Genomic DNA, 15,533 nt, shown 5'->3' with positions numbered 1-15,533 from the left:
GCCCAGGAATCAGCAGTGATGGATGGTTGTGTCGGTCCTGGAGGATGGAGGGGTCGCCGGGGTTCACGGCGGTGATGGAGACACTTCCCTGCTCGGCCCCAACGACTTTTTTAATTAACCTCTTTGGGAGGACCGGCCTCTTCCTTTAGAGGTAATCACAGCCCGGAAAGTCCCTTCATTCGGACTTATCTGACCTCTGCGTGTCCGGTTGTGTTCGCGGTGTCTGACCCTACATCCTCCACCTCACATTCAGTGCAGTAATGGGCACCGCCACACAGAAAGGGAGACACTGGCAGTGAATGTACCGAGGGAGCCCTTTCGGAGTTTCAATTCTCTGTAACCTCTCTGTTTCCGTGTTCACACACCTCGCTCCATTCATCCCTCTAATTCTCCCAGCTAGAATTCGCTCTATTTCACAGCGAAGGCAACTTCGTTGATCCCACCAAGAGACATTCGCAGTTTAACAGAGAATCAGGCAAGGCTTGCCAGATGCCGCTGCACTTTTCCTCGTCTCATCTCTCATTTTCTCCTTTCTGCTCTCACTGTAGACCTTGTGGCCTCATTATGGACAAACCGACAAGAAAGATAGACAGAAATAAAATGTATCCTATTTTTCACATTAGACTTCTAAAGGGACAAACAGGCCTCAGTGCTCCTTAGGGGAAGTGAACCCCTCTGAGTGATGCCCCAGAACAACCAGATCAAACGCCTCTCCTGCGGCTCCCCGCCTTTATTTCATCTCTCTATTTTGGTTTGCCTTCTTTCATGTTGGGGAACAGTGGCTTAAGTGGCTCTATTGGAGCTCTCTGAGGGGCTCTCAAATGAAGCTCGTGTGAACTCGGGGAAATAAATTGGTTTGTTCTGAAGCTGCGAGGCCCGTGGCGCCCCCTGCTGTTCGCTCTGTGATCCGTGCAGCGTCCGATGGCGGCAGGAGAGGTCAAGACAAAAACAAAAGGACTGGGATGAGTTACGCAACTTGCTTTGCTGGAGCATTTGCATTTCATCTCAGTCGATGTGAGTTGTATACATGCTAAGTGAACACTCTACATTTAATGTATTCACAATGGAAGGAGGAATATGAATAGAGAAATGCATGGACCCACAACTCCCCCATGTGGACGTCCTTTATAAAACCCCTTTTTGAAAAGCTTCAGTGAGCTGACTTCTGATACTTTGACACATCCTGTTGAATATTCCAACTTATTATAACCAACAAACATATTACTGATATACTGACTTTCTTCTTCTCAACTAATCCATCTTATACGTATAGTTTCCCATCATACTTCTGTACTTGGCCAATGGAATGCCAAGCAGAGTGTTTGGTTGGTTTGCTCTCGCTTCAACAATCCACCTTCTGAATTATTCATATTTCTTGAAGATTCCCTTTTCTGTGAATCTTCCTCATTCCCATGCATCCTATAGCAGGGTCCTTGGCTTTTCTATTTAGCTTAACTGACAGTTGCTTTACTCGCCGTGTGTGACGGTGATGTGTGTGAGCTGTGTGTGTGTGTGTGTGTGTGCGGTGCCACACCAGCAGATCTGTGTGTCGACATGAGAGGATCAGCGAACAGGAGGATACAGAGACTTTCTCTTTGGCTCCGCGCCTCTGCATGTTTGTTTCTGTGCTGTTCATCTGCACATGTTTTCCTCTCGTTACAGAGTAATCAGCGCGTTCATTGTGAAAACAAACACACATCTGTGTTGTTCAGGTGCGAAGTGTTGATTATGCTCTGCTACTCAAAGCTCCTTCCTCTCCTGCTAAAAAGACTAATCGCAGTTATAATAGTTTGCAACAAGTGTCCCTTAAACGTTATCATTCACACAAATGGTGTCTTTGAAACTTTATCATCTGGGCATTTAAAGTTTACAGCTCACTGCAGCAACTAAAGAGCTTATAATGGTGTAGTTGCTGTGTTGAGGCTTTGTGGAGACTGATGATTGTGCAGTTGTTCGTTTCTTTCACATAAATAATAAGGGATATGTGGATCTCATGCATTGTGTTGTATTGATTTGTTCTGTTCCAGACAGAAGCCTTGTCATTTATAAAACATGTCAACATAATGTCACAGTAAACCAGAACGAATGAAGGCACTGGAGAAACTATTGGGACATTTTACTTCAACCGTGTTGACTTCCTCATATTGTTTAGGCTCTTCAATCCCCCTCTGCTGTACCTGAAGGAATAAACATTGCCAAATCAAGCGTCGGACTCCATTAATACTCCATTATGTATAAAGGTATTAGTGTGTGAAACATTCCCATTGATTGAATACAAGAAAGTTATGTTACTTGGTCTAAATCACAACACTAGTGTATTTTCATGCCCACTGCTGAAGGACATTCTTATAAAACTATTATCATTCTTCTCATTTCGTGAGTTCACCGCTTTAAATTGCCGCCCTGAGCCCGGAGCGTTTATACGGTAAAGGCACGAACCTAAGCCGATTATGACCCGGACCACGGAGGGCAGGGCGGAACGAAGGTGAACCGGCAATTTTATTGGTCACCGGCGTGTCAGGAAGTGTCAAGCAACCAATTGAACGGCGCGGAGATTTATCTCTTGCCTTTGACAGTCCGACCCTAAAGTACGTGTCAACACAATGCACTTCCTTATTATAAAAGAAAGAAGGCAATGACTTCCCTGAAGATTCTTTCCCCCCCCCCTCTTTCTTTCACAAAGCGGCCGTTTGATCGCGGGCTGAATGACGGAACGCGAATCCTCCTCGGAGAGAGTCTCAGCGGATTTCTGAACGAAGTGCGTCCCTCTTCCCGTGCGCACCAGCCGGACCGGACTGCGGGAGATGACATTTGTTGCGACTAAAAGGATGGAGTGGCTGCTCCGACGCGTTAAAGAGGCTGTCTTCCTCTCTGCGTTTCGATCGGTGCTGCTCATGTCATGCTTGGTAAGAAGAGCTGCATTGTGTCATGATCAATTTTAATCATTTCTCATTTGAAAACTTTGAGAAAAAAAAACTCCAGTGATCCACAAGGCGATGGAATTTTCTAAATTGCTATTGATTGTATTTATTCGACCAGAGGCTATTTGTGTAGGATGAGCCGTGTCTGGCTGTGATGCTGTGCGGAGAAGTAGGACGGATTATAAATTGGTCACTGCGTCCAAACCCAAGGCCTATACTCATTTATCTGTGACAGACAGCGCCAAATAATAAGAGGATAAATACTGAATCCAATCCAAACATGGCAATCCTTTCAGAGGCCAGCAGATAATTGAATTGAGTTATAAATGTGCATCATCCAAACATCGAAGAAGCCAAATGTCCAAATCATTTATGTCAGATGTAAAAACATCAGCCCGGGATGCTCTTAAAGTCTGTAAGGTAACTCTTCAACATTTCAACACATTGAGATGTCCCTTATTGCACCCGACCCCCTTCTGTAGCTCTTGGTCCTGTCCGTGTCCATGTATCCTGGGCTGTGGTCCATTGGGGTCCAGCTTCATTCAGCCCTCACAGGGAGCTATGTGCCAGGCCACCACTCTGTTCTTCTCATCAACAGTCCCACCGAACAGGCAGCCAAGGACATCGGCAGGTACAGTAGTGACTCCAGGTTTCACCTTTTACAGTCTGCCTCACGCAACTGTAGCCCTCGAAAAAATACTAAAACGAGTATGAGCTAAATTTGGAATCAAATGGTTAAATTTGTTAACTGATTCATCAGCTCAAATACATCAAAGGGAATTGTTCCACATGTTGGGACCTCTAAAGCTCACTAACATGTAATCTTATGTCTTGGAAATGAGTTAAAGTGATAAAAAGTCAGAGAAGCCAGACAGAGAGAGTAAGTTTGACTTTTCTATCTGGAGGAGAGATACAGTGCTGTCAAACCCACAACTGGTAGAGCGCCGTGTTTGCACTCTCTTCCCCTTTTGTTGGCATTTTAGCTGCATGTAAACAAGCTCTATTTACCACATGTCAAGACTGAAGGAAGTGGTGCACGGTGCAGGTGCAAGACCACTGCCTTCAGAGGCACTGGTAAGAAGAGGTGGCACGACTCAGTTGGTATTAAACTATAATAGCAGCTGAGCAGCAGCAGAAAACCGAGTTCAACATTTATTTTCTGAATAATTGTGCATAAAAGTCCTTTCCTGTGGTCTGCTGTGAAGAGCAACGTGATAAAAGAGCAAAGTTTAAATGCTGTAATCAATAAGCAGCTGGTGGCTCGTAAAAGTAAAAATGTTTCTTTCCTCTCTTTCCATATCCACCCCCTCCGTGTCCGTCCTACCATTCTGCCTTTTTTTCCAGGGCGATCATGGAGAGGCGGCTGGCAGCCAGCATTAACATTCTCTCCAGGACCTCCACAATGTAAATCATATTTTCCCTCCACCTTGACACAACATTGTACCCGGCAGGGGCGCCAACACAAAGGCTATAGCTCTGTTGTTCTGTCCCTCACATGTGCAGAAACTTGTGTGCACTTAAACACAACGTGTTCTTTTTCTCTGCACCACTTAGCTGGTTAACAAGGAAACCACAAGCTGAATGCACCGTATCTCGATGCTTTTATCAGTTTTCCCATCACTCAAAACTGAGTGGCAGTTAGCCTTCGAAGCGGTTTAGTTTATATGCATGAATGAGCTTTCCTGTTAATGCATAAACCACAAGTTTAACAAAAGTGGAAGTTGAACTCAGGGTGGAGAGGATGGACGGTAATAGAAAAGGAGTTTCTGTTATATCCAGGTTTATTTAGTCTTACACTTCAACATTTATTTTGACATTTCAAATGTGTTAATATGGGCTCTTAGTTTGTCTTTCACAATCCTTTAGAAAAAGCATCATGTTTAAAAGCAAAGAGGCAGTTATGCATCTGACACTATAAAAGCCTCTCTGGTACAGTTTGACAGTCTTACTCTGAGTCACAGCAGCCATAATGAATGGTTGGCCAAGGTTTGATTGATGTGTTATTTCAGAAAATACAGTCATTTATGAAAATGATTTTACTTAATTGTGCTTTTCAGTCCCTCGTGCTTTACAGTCCATCATGTACTCGTGTGCTACATGGTGCAGTTCTAATGTCTTGGGTCTTCTGGTTCTTTAGGTACTATTGGAAAGGAGAAATCCAGGATGCCAGTGAAGTTCTGATGGTGAGCTTACTGATAAACACGTACTGAACAGGAATGCTGGAATAGAACGCGGAAGTGTAAGATGAGATGTCACTGTTGTTGCAGCTGGTGAAAACAAAGACCTCCAGGATTCAGCAAGTCATAGATTTTGTGAGGTGAGAGATTGCTTTATGTAATGGATATCTCCGATTGTTGACAACCATGCAATGCTTAAGGTGTGCGTGCTACTGTAGACATGCTGTAAAGGTTCAATGCAGTTACTTTCAACTTGGACCTTATTGTGTACTTGAAATTACTCCATGGTAGTTCTTCACAACCTCCAGTGGGCCACTGCACTGGTGAACAAAACCAGTCACTGTGATCAAACAATCGTTTTATTCATGGAAAAAAAAGCATATTACCTAATATATATCAACACGTTATCACTGCCCAACTCTTCAAATACCGCAGCTTGATCGGTGCCCCTCGGTGGCTGATATCGAGGCACCCTCTAGTGTCTGTATGAGACGCATCGACTTTCATTAACTCCAATGTAAACCCATCCGCGTCATTGTTAACAAGGTCAGAGCACCAGACGTTGTATTAAGAGCGAGGAACTGGGAGGTGGGTGTAGGTGTGTAGGTGGGACGGAGGAGAAGGAGAACAGGATGCTTCAGCTTCAACATATTTTTTAGATGTTAGACTTTAAGGAAAATGGGAAATCTCCTCTGCTTTTGTTCAAAGTGTTTGATCAAGAATGTAACCACATCTTTATAGAATTGCAGAAGATAAACTGTATACTGATCTCACATATACACGACTTGAAACAACTATTACACTGCAACAACATCCAATAACCATGATGAGTAAATCATCTATATTTCTGCTCATTTGACCATTTGTGATTGCAGCATCAGACGGTTAGACTTGTGGATATGCCAAGCTGTCATGGCATCTATTTGCGTTGGAAAGTTCAGGTTGAAAATAATTGGAATTCGTAGGAATCCGAAATGGTTGCTGCTTCCCACTTGGCTACAGTGCAGATGCTCTTCTCACTTGCTCTCTGTTATTTTGGGCACTTTTTCATACTTCTTCCTACTTGTCTCAAACTACAAAACATTTAAGGACGTTTCCTTTAAACTGAACTAGAAGAGACTTACATGGACAGCTACCTGTAAATGACACCATACCTTTCCCGAGACTCACTGAGACAAAAGCAGTGGATTCATGTGCTGTGAGTGGGATTTCTACTTGCTGGGACGATCTGGCAGCAAAACCTAAAGATTATGCGAGACTGTACTCCCAGGGAGGGCAAATATACGAGCTCAGCTCAGCCAACTTCGACTGAGGACATCTGGCAGTCAGCCAAAAGGTGGGCATAAAGACCGACCACTGTCCCTCCGACATTACAACTCGAAAACAGGTTCAAAACATTAATAAATCTCTTTGAGCAGAAGGGAGACGATAAAGTCTCATGTGAAGGAGACGCCGTTATCAGAGACGTAAGCGGTTAAATATCCAGGAGCTAAGATTTGTGACATGAAAGAGAAGAATCCTTATCTGATAAATAAACACCAAAATGAATCATATTATTCTACATGTGGGGGCGAAGGATATTCACAGAATATATAAATCAGGACTTCATTGAACTGTTTAATTGTCTGGACGAACTGGAAGGGCAGCTTTTTATCAGCGGACCACCGCCAGCATTCATCAGAGGGATTAACGGGTTCCACGGAGTCTTATCACTGAACACATGGCTTGGCAACTGTATTGATACCTTCAATCTGTTCTGGGGCTGTAGGCGGGATCTGGACTTACAGTACTGATGGACCGTTTTCTGCTTCAGCACCGCAACATCCGTCAGCCAGGCCTGAGTTGATGCAATCGGACACACAAGCGGCATCGGCGCCACAAAGACAAAACGCCACAGACTCAATGTCAGCGTGTCAGTCTCCTCATACCTCCTCCCTTCACTCTCCCTTGCCCATGTTGGTATTCACCATTAGTGAATCTGTTTCCAGTCTTTCTGCTCTTCTTCTGGACTGCATATTCCTTTTCCTGTTTTGATAAGTAGTAGAAGGAACAAAATGCACTCGACTAAATCTGCTATTACAGTACATTTTATTTGTAATCATTACTTTAAATTGTCAAAGACAACTTCAGTTTTACGAGTTCAACAAGAAGAAAGGAGGGGGAGTTGCCATTTTATTTAATAATTCTTAAACATCTACAGGCCACCCTAATATTTAAACTGTTATGGATGACTTTGCTGAACTGCTGTCCATCATCCGCATTGCCTTGGACTGCGTGGTTATTGATGGTGATTTTAACATTTCACGTCCGCAACCCCCAGGACAGCAGCACCAACTAACTGTGTCGTTTTCTGGATGAACATGGACCGACTCCGCATGTGATGGAGCGCACACACAATAAGGGGCTCGCTCGGGACTTAATCATGTTGAGCCTCTCAACATTTCTCTGGTTGTGGTGACTGATGTTGCCCTTTCTGATCCTTCCCGCATTTTTCTTTCACAGTCTGTCACGTTGCACAAAACATGTTCAAGCAGTTAATCATGAAACAGCATATCGCTATATACACCAGTGAATTATTCATTTATTCAAAGTATAAAAAAAGAGACTGTCAATAATGACATCCATAAAGAGAGACTTTACATTTATAATTTAGAACGGAGAACCGAAACGCAGTCCTCCTTCTCCTGCATGACAGCCAAATGCAATAATAATGCACGTGACTTATTTGATATGTTGACCGGCTGACAAACCCTCCTGTATCAGTAGGCCCTGGCCTTTTAAATTATGCAATGAATGCCTCCTTCTTCACTGACAAAACAGTCAAATGAGACAAGCTGTCAGTTCCTCCACATCAGGTGTAGCGTATGTATTGGCCTAGCGTGCCCCTTAAAACAAACTCAATTAACATGACACAATTTGATCCCATCAACCACATAAGCTTTTGACATCGTGCACCATTTGAGATCCTCCTCTTGCTGCTGCTTTGATTATCCTGCATGCCGGCTTTTTCAACAAAGTTAGGGGATCAGATCAGATCTGCAAGGAACACTTCTCTGCTCCCAGGCTATTTCCCGCAGGCCCTGCAGTTATTTAGTCACTCTAAATAAAACAGTTTAAATCCTCGCTAATGAGCAATTGTAAGCCTAAATCAAACTTTCTGTTTTTTTAATGAAAATCATTTAAAAGGCTGTTTTTCAACTGCTTCACACCTTCCTAGTACGAAACAATTGTTTGGATGTTTTCTAGTCAGCATTCCAACCACAGCACAGAGACTGTTAAGGTCTTAGATGACATCCATTTAAACACAGACGGTGGAGAAGTTTCAGTCTTATTATTAGATCTCAGTGCTCAGTGATGACCTCAACATATTATAGACTGTAAAACTGAATGGGACTTTCTTCCATCACCTTTGAAGGGCATGGATTATATCCATTCAGGGCTCATCTGTTCAACATCCGCATGCTCCCACGAGCACAGATTATTGAAAACAACATAATATCTTACCATAATAATAGAGAGGACACACAGATGTCAATAAAGAGATCACCAGATGATTGGTTATTTTTTGTCTCGGACTGATATCATTTAGTGTTCATCTATATGAAGTAATTCTGCATCTTATCTGACATGCTTGTGTTTGCGCGGGTCCCTTTCAGGTCTGTCCACCCCTATGCAAACCCAGAGGTCCTCAGCTTCCCGGTGGAGGACGGCAGTCTGGCGTACATGAAGTGGATGGATGAAGCCATTCCGGACGACTGATACACCGTTGAAGTCGAAGCCAATCTCTGCATGGACTGCAGCCGAACAAGGACACTGAGCCACGCGCACAGTCTGTTGTTTGACGGCTTTGGATGGAAGGATTCGGAAAGCATACATTAATGCTATTTTGTTATTTTGACCTTTTCATTGTTAATTCCCCTTCGTACTGTGGAGATTTGATTTCAGTCCTTTAAAGAGCTTTGTACCACAGTCATAGACAATACTTGCTTCTGATTGACTGGCAGGTGTCAGCTAGCATTTTATAACAGGGTGCTTCAAGCTTCCCTTTTCGACCGGTCAGTTTTAAGGCAAAGTATATTTTTCCGTCGGTAAACTCCATAATACTACTTCTGCTTTGTGCCGGGGTGGTCACAGTAAACTCTCACTGGTTAAACGGACACATAGAAGCTTTTTTAAATAGAAATCTGCATTTACATTGCTGCCCCTCTTATACAGATAACACTGTAATATCAGTCATCTTTGCGTATTTGCATTTGATAAAACAAGCCCTCTCGTTCTGCTTTTCATTTATGTATTCATGTAAGATGGCATCACTTATGTAGGCAGGTTTAACATTATAATAGTGTGTGCATATTGATGGCGTGACTAAACAATACTGATAAATATTGTAATAGAGTAATTGGTATAATAGTCATGTACCGCCTGGTATTGAGCATAACATTGCCCGTACTATAACAATCCACCTACAGTTCTGTAGATTATTGATCCATCGGGCTGTGGAAGAGTTTCCTTTATTGAAACACACAACTGTTGACCTTGTGTACTGTATTTACAAGTAAAAAGGCAACACTGCTGAATGTCAGCACCACTTTGCTCCAGGTTAGCTCAGTTTGAACAAATAAAACCTCAAATAATGCCACACAGTACTACTGAGGATAAATGAACAAATGGATACCACTGACAGCACCAGGCGTGATTGTACATCTTGAACCCGTCTCTCACTTGCATTTCTAATGACCAATTATGAAGCTTCATTGTTTGTTTTGCTTGCATCTTGAAGAACTGATGCTGATCTGATCAGGTCTCCCTTGAATAACACATCCTTGATCTCCACAGGAACAGTCTTGCCTAATGAAACTTAAATTGAATCACAAGAACAAACTAATTTGTTACTCAGCCTTCGGCTACACGTGCACACCTTGAGAGCATCACAGGTCTTGTTATCTGGATTCTTGCTTTGACAAATAATGATTGGAAATAGAGTACACGACCACGGAGGTTTAATTCATTACATTTCAAAAATAACTTAACATTCTAAATGAGATCAGATTCGCCACCATGCCTTATTTGTGCTTATACAGGTCAGCCATGCACGCTTACCGCACTAAACAAAAATGCGCACTCGGTCTGCAGAAAGTGTTTCCGGCATGAGGCCCCAACAAAAGAAATGCCGACACCGTTCAGTCGGGAGTTGTGTCTGTGGAGCCAAAATAATCCTCCCCATCAGGTCCGGAGATCAGGCCATTTGGTGGCAGTGTGTGTGTGTGAGTGAGTGTGTGTGGGGGGGGTTTGTTACTTCAATACACGATGTACCCATTCACAGCAATGTGCGTGTACATGCCATGTCTGAATGTTCCATACATACTAACAGATGCCTCCGTGAGTACTTAGGGCCGACTGTGTGAATTAAATATTGCAAAATAAATGCTGCAATTTGATTAAATGTTCACTAGATGGTGGTGTTTCAATACACATGAAAACATGCCACTGTTACCAGTCGTTCACATGTGGTCCCCATTGACATAATGCAGGCAGCTTTTTGTCAGAAACTATTACAAAAACACAATTCACTCAGTCGCCCAATTTAAATCGTCTACCTAGAGAGCAGTCTTTCTCTTTGACTTACTACTACATGAGGTTCAACCTTATGAAGTGGGCTTATGAAGATGAATACCACTTCGTATATGAGGTTTCTTTTCCACATATTGGTATCATTATTAATGGCAATTTCCAACGAGCACAGAGCACTGGTTGCTGTGCTCCAACAGTTCGTCTGAACCTCTCTGTACTCCTGTTGAGATCTTTTATACAGTACATTCAGTCCAAGCTTAATTGGTTAAAACAGCTAAAGAAATATCATCGCTATATGAATATCATGTAACTTGTGTAAACACAGAGACATATGCTTAGAGACGCTGGCTCTTTTTTTTCCTCCCTGTGTGTCATCAAATTCTCCACGGGATGCAGGATAATTAAGAATAAGCTGTAAGAAACAGACGCTGATAGCATGCTCCCACTGAGAGATTCAATAAACGGAGGATGACACTCATGCAGCTATCTGTTCTAGCAAGGCAAGGTGGTGATGGTGCTTTTTCATCAACTTGCATAAATTGCAGTCACTGCAGTTTGACAGTAATACTAATCAAGAAAAGTAGCTTATATGAATCTATTCATCACAGCATGCCTGGCTTTTTCTTCAGTTTACTTTGTGTTGCATTCATAGACGTTGTCCTGTAGTGTTGTCCAACAGTGCTTGTTTTATGGTCTTCACATTGCAGTGCTGACATAGGTGAACAGCAACTGTGAGTAACAACTCAGAGACTATGCTTTTATCATTCTGCTCGTTTCACAGTAACAATCATCTCGATATTTACTTCCCTTTCTGTAAGTGATCCCACTGTCCCTTTTTTCTCTTGCCGCCATTAAATGATCCAGAACCTTGTGAACAAGTACAATACAACACGGTGTGCAAGAAGGAGCTGATCAGGGTGAAAACATTGAAGCTCGGGGAAATATTTTAGCGGCAGGCAGTTAACTAATGGGCTGGGAGGAGCAACTCCAGGCAGAAAACTGCTCTTTCCCCGGGAGGTACGACTTGATTATACAGCATCCCAGATCCACTTCCAAGGGCAAATGGGCTACTTTTTTTAATCTGAATGCATATTTTAGAATCAAATTATATCTTTTCTGCATTCTTAAGAGTTTTGTTATATGAAAAATGAAATGAATATTGAATAATATGCCGTCACAGTAGCCCAAGATGAGACTGAGAGTGCGCTTTTATATTTAACGTAGCGTGGCTCCACTGGCCACAAGGCAGCCAAAGCTCTGAAAATGGACATGGGGCATTGAAGTGATGCCAAGGGGGATAACTGACCAGATTAATCTCTTCCTTAAGTCTCAATTATTGAGTCCAAAACGTCTCACATTAGTTGTTTGTGAGGGTGAATAGGGACCGTCTGTGAAGTCCATGGATAAAGTTATTGCTCCTTGCATGCATACTGACAGATGTGTAAGGATGCATAATTACACTGTTTTGGAAAAAAAGATAATAGTGCAAACCAGACCTGGTATCATCCAGGCGGCAACCTCCCGTTCTCAAACAATAAGCCGTTGCAGAAATACCTTAAACTTGCATTCATTCTAACGGCCATCAGGGGGTGACGCGTCTGGTTGCAAAAAGAAGTCTAATTGTATAGAAGTCTATGGGAAAATGGCCCTACTCCTCACTTGATTTATTACCTCATTAAACATTGTAAAACATGAGTTTATGGTCTCAATCGTTAGTTTCAAGTCTTCTTTAATACAGCATGATGTTCATTGAGTAAATTATGGTCCCATTTAAAGTCAAATTGACAGTTAATCGGTGTATGCTTTAGGGCGGAGCTACCTTTTGATTGACAGGTCGCTACCACAGTGTTATCCGTTCTGGGACTTTCAAAGTGTGTTTTCAGTTCATGTAAGTATATTTTAACATTTTGTTGGCCTCAATATGTCTTGTCCAGCGTTCAGTTGTACTTAGCTCCACCCTGCTGTGTGACTTCTGCTTCCAAAAATGCAAAAATCCGTCGCCATCAAGGCTTCAAAACGGTCGTCGACAGACATCATGGTGACTACGTCCACTTGTTATATACAGTCTATGGAGTCATCTAATGGCTATGGGGTTTTGATCAAGTAAGAAAAAAAGACTCATTCATTCATCTTCATCTAACACGCAGTCAAGGACAACATCATTAAGAACACTAGTGTTTGAATTTCTGGTCTGTTACGTAGACACGGTGGCATTTTGCCACTGGCTGCAAGTTCAGTAAAGATAAGATCTCTGACACACAGCCAAACTGATGTTGTGGTACATGCAAGCTTTGCAAGGTTACGCGGAAGGGGCGGAAGGGAGGGACGAGTGATGGCTCAGTGCCTGAGCGAGTAAGCCTACACCTCCTCTTCTTCAACCTCCCCGGATCCCTCCCTCCCTCAATGCTCCTCCCATCTCCCTGCCTCTGTGCACCTCATAAATCACCATCTGCAGTACATGTGTTTGGTGTGAGACCTACACACTCGGAGCAAATGAGAACGAGAAAGAGAGCAACTGAGGATGTGATTGGAGACACTTGGCGAGGTAATGAAGAAGCCAATTTCCTTCTCCCATACCTTGCTCCTGGCTCTGTTGCTCGCTCGCTCACTCACTCCCTGAGCTGCTACACGGACTCCGTCATCAAAACACACAGTGAGGCGTGCTGGCTTGCTCACATTCTGTAGCTTGTGGACACACACACACACCACACACACACACACACACCACACATTCACACTGTCTCACACTGGAGGCAACATTCAAGATGCAACAGCAAGAGAGAATGTCTTCTGATTCCCTGTCAGGTAAATGCAAAAACTGAATGTGTATCTCTGTCATTCCTTTCCCTTTCCTGTCTCATTATCCATCTTGTTTCCCCTCCTTGTTTCACTGTTACATTAAATGACACACATTGTTATTTTCTCTCTCTGTTGTTTGCCTGGCTTCTCTCTCCCCATTCTCCCTCTCTGTATCCGTCTGTCCATGTTCCTTTTTGCGTGGCTCTCTTCCTCTTACGTTTGCTCATGAGTATGTGTTGTGCTACAAGAGTTGATGACCATGATGATTGTTATTGTGGGAAAACAGGAGGTGTACCTTTTTCCATATGGCAGTGCTGGAGGGAGTACATTAAAGGTGGAGCAGCTCCTGCTACTACAACTGCCTCACACCCAAAGCACAGCTGTGCAAGTACATATGGGCTGGAGAATGTTGCATTCTTCTGACCCAGATACAATGACAAAGCTTGTGCTACTTTAGCTGGGATGCTTGTTTTCCTTAAAATTACACCATGGTTATGTTTGAGCTGATTGTCATATGTGTGTGTGTTGGTATGAGTGTCCTCAGACAGCACAATGTGCGTGCTGGATATTCAGTTCATGTAAGACATTTAAAAAGTGAGAAATCGAGGCAAGTGGCGTGGTTTGTTGAACAGTGGAAGAGTCTGCGGTTGGCCCGTAGAGGCGCATAGTTGATGATGACGATCCTGCTGGGGAACTAGACTGTCCACACAGCTTTCATTGGTTATGTAATTCATTTGATTGGAGCCTGTGAAGTTAACCTGGAAGGTTGTTGGTCAAGGTGTGTTTGTTGTGAGGATTATAGCATTTAAAATCAGGATTATAGCGAGAACTTGTTTTTTTTCCCCATCGTTGCGCAGCATCAAAACTCATTAAGGCTTCTCAATGTGAACAGGATAATTACAGAAACCTGAGAGACGGAAATAATGAGTCTTTGTATGGTGAAGGGAAAGAAAAGTAATTTTGACTCCATTTCAACTTTGAATGACTCTAAAGATTAAAATCGTTTTTTTGGGCTTCTCATTAACAGGTTTTTTTTTCGATACCAGCCGCATAATTCAAAAAGTAAACACCTACCTGATTTGCTGCTGGACTGACGATGCATTTATTCATGTATTCATGGATATTTTTGGGGGGGGAGGGTCATGGGGATCATATCCCAGCATGCTGTGGGCAGAAGACAGGGAAATCAGATCATTATGAAATAAATAGAAAGGTGCACAGTATTCATTCTTGCTTGGCTTTGGATTGTTAGAGGAAATTCTGACACACACAAAACCATACAACCACCATATTTGCACAAGCTACAGTAATATCAATGAAGGGGTGATATATATGTATATATACATGTATATTTGTGGCATCTGCTCGGCAAGCTCAACTTGAGATCATTAAGTTGATACAGTTATCTAATTGTCATGGCTCTTACACTGAGCCCGTTTTTTCTTTTGGGGAGGGGGGGAGGTATCGTTATCAGGAGAATCATGTGATTGGTTGCTTGTGTGCGTCCTTGAGTGAGTGTGCTCCTCTGATTGGTGTCTAGATGGAGGTTTAGCCAATTGTGGGTTGTATTAATTCACATCACATAATACAGCAATGGCCGTTGCGAACACACCTGGAGGAGATTTCCACTCTACTGAGTGCACCTTTCTAGACTAAAAAATATATACTTTTTACGTTTTAAATACACTTCATTTCCTCCACGGTGTTGTTTGCGATTTACACTTGAAACACCCCTCCTGCTCTGACACCTCGCCTGTCAGCCATCACCATTATCAGTACATCATTCGGTTCAGGTTGATTCACATCACCTCTGCTGCACTTAAGTCTGTGCATAAACCACCAGCACAACAACAATAACACAGCAGCAGCGCAGCTCTGAGGTGATTGTGGTACAGATGTAATTCTTGCTTCATGGGCTTCTTGGACAGTTGGGCGTTATTAGTAGCACAGTCTCAGTGTTCACGAGGAAGGCATAATTGTACCCTTAAGTGTATTATATTGGCCTACAGTGACAATAGCAGGTGGCAAGCAGGATTACATAACGTGTGAGTGCGAGAGATAAATG

General features: G+C 42.9%; 2 protein-coding genes across 5 annotated transcripts in view; both read left to right on the top strand.

Annotated features, from left to right (window-relative positions):
- The first annotated feature begins 2,685 nt into the window (after positions 1-2,685).
- LOC116390578 (protein CutA homolog) lies at positions 2,686-12,332 on the top strand. The gene is made up of 6 exons (XM_031860408.1): positions 2,686-2,906; positions 3,404-3,552; positions 4,266-4,325; positions 5,059-5,104; positions 5,189-5,238; positions 8,755-12,332. Exons 1-6 carry the CDS (start codon positions 2,805-2,807, stop codon positions 8,855-8,857), a joined length of 510 nt encoding a protein of 169 aa, XP_031716268.1. The 5' UTR covers positions 2,686-2,804; the 3' UTR covers positions 8,858-12,332.
- Positions 12,333-13,056: 724 nt separating this feature from the next.
- The window catches only part of dab2ipb (DAB2 interacting protein b), a 123,176-nt gene continuing 120,699 nt past the window's right edge, over positions 13,057-15,533 (top strand). For 3 of the 4 annotated variants that reach the window (XM_031860074.1, XM_031860073.1, XM_031860072.1), the window contains exon 1: positions 13,057-13,474. In XM_031860074.1, coding sequence (XP_031715934.1) covers positions 13,435-13,474 — 40 coding nt within the window. In that variant the 5' untranslated portion in view covers positions 13,057-13,434. The remainder of the gene's footprint in view (positions 13,475-15,533) is intronic. The other variant, XM_031860075.1, reaches the window with a different exon arrangement.

Source organism: Anarrhichthys ocellatus, unplaced genomic scaffold, assembly GCF_004355925.1.
Source record: "Anarrhichthys ocellatus isolate YVR2014 unplaced genomic scaffold, GSC_Weel_1.0 scaffold23, whole genome shotgun sequence".
NCBI lineage: Eukaryota > Metazoa > Chordata > Actinopteri > Perciformes > Anarhichadidae > Anarrhichthys > Anarrhichthys ocellatus.
This window is presented reverse-complemented; position numbering and strand designations above follow the sequence as displayed.

Bases quoted from the DNA above. Each gene is read 5' to 3' on its own strand.
- LOC116390578 (XM_031860408.1), top strand. From the start codon at position 2,805: ATGACATTTGTTGCGACTAAAAGGATGGAGTGGCTGCTCCGACGCGTT. The intron at 3,553-4,265 runs GTACAGTAGTGA...CTTTTTTTCCAG, and splicing joins GCAGCCAAGGACATCGGCAG to GGCGATCATGGAGAGGCGGC. The intron at 5,105-5,188 runs GTGAGCTTACTG...CTGTTGTTGCAG, and splicing joins ATGCCAGTGAAGTTCTGATG to CTGGTGAAAACAAAGACCTC.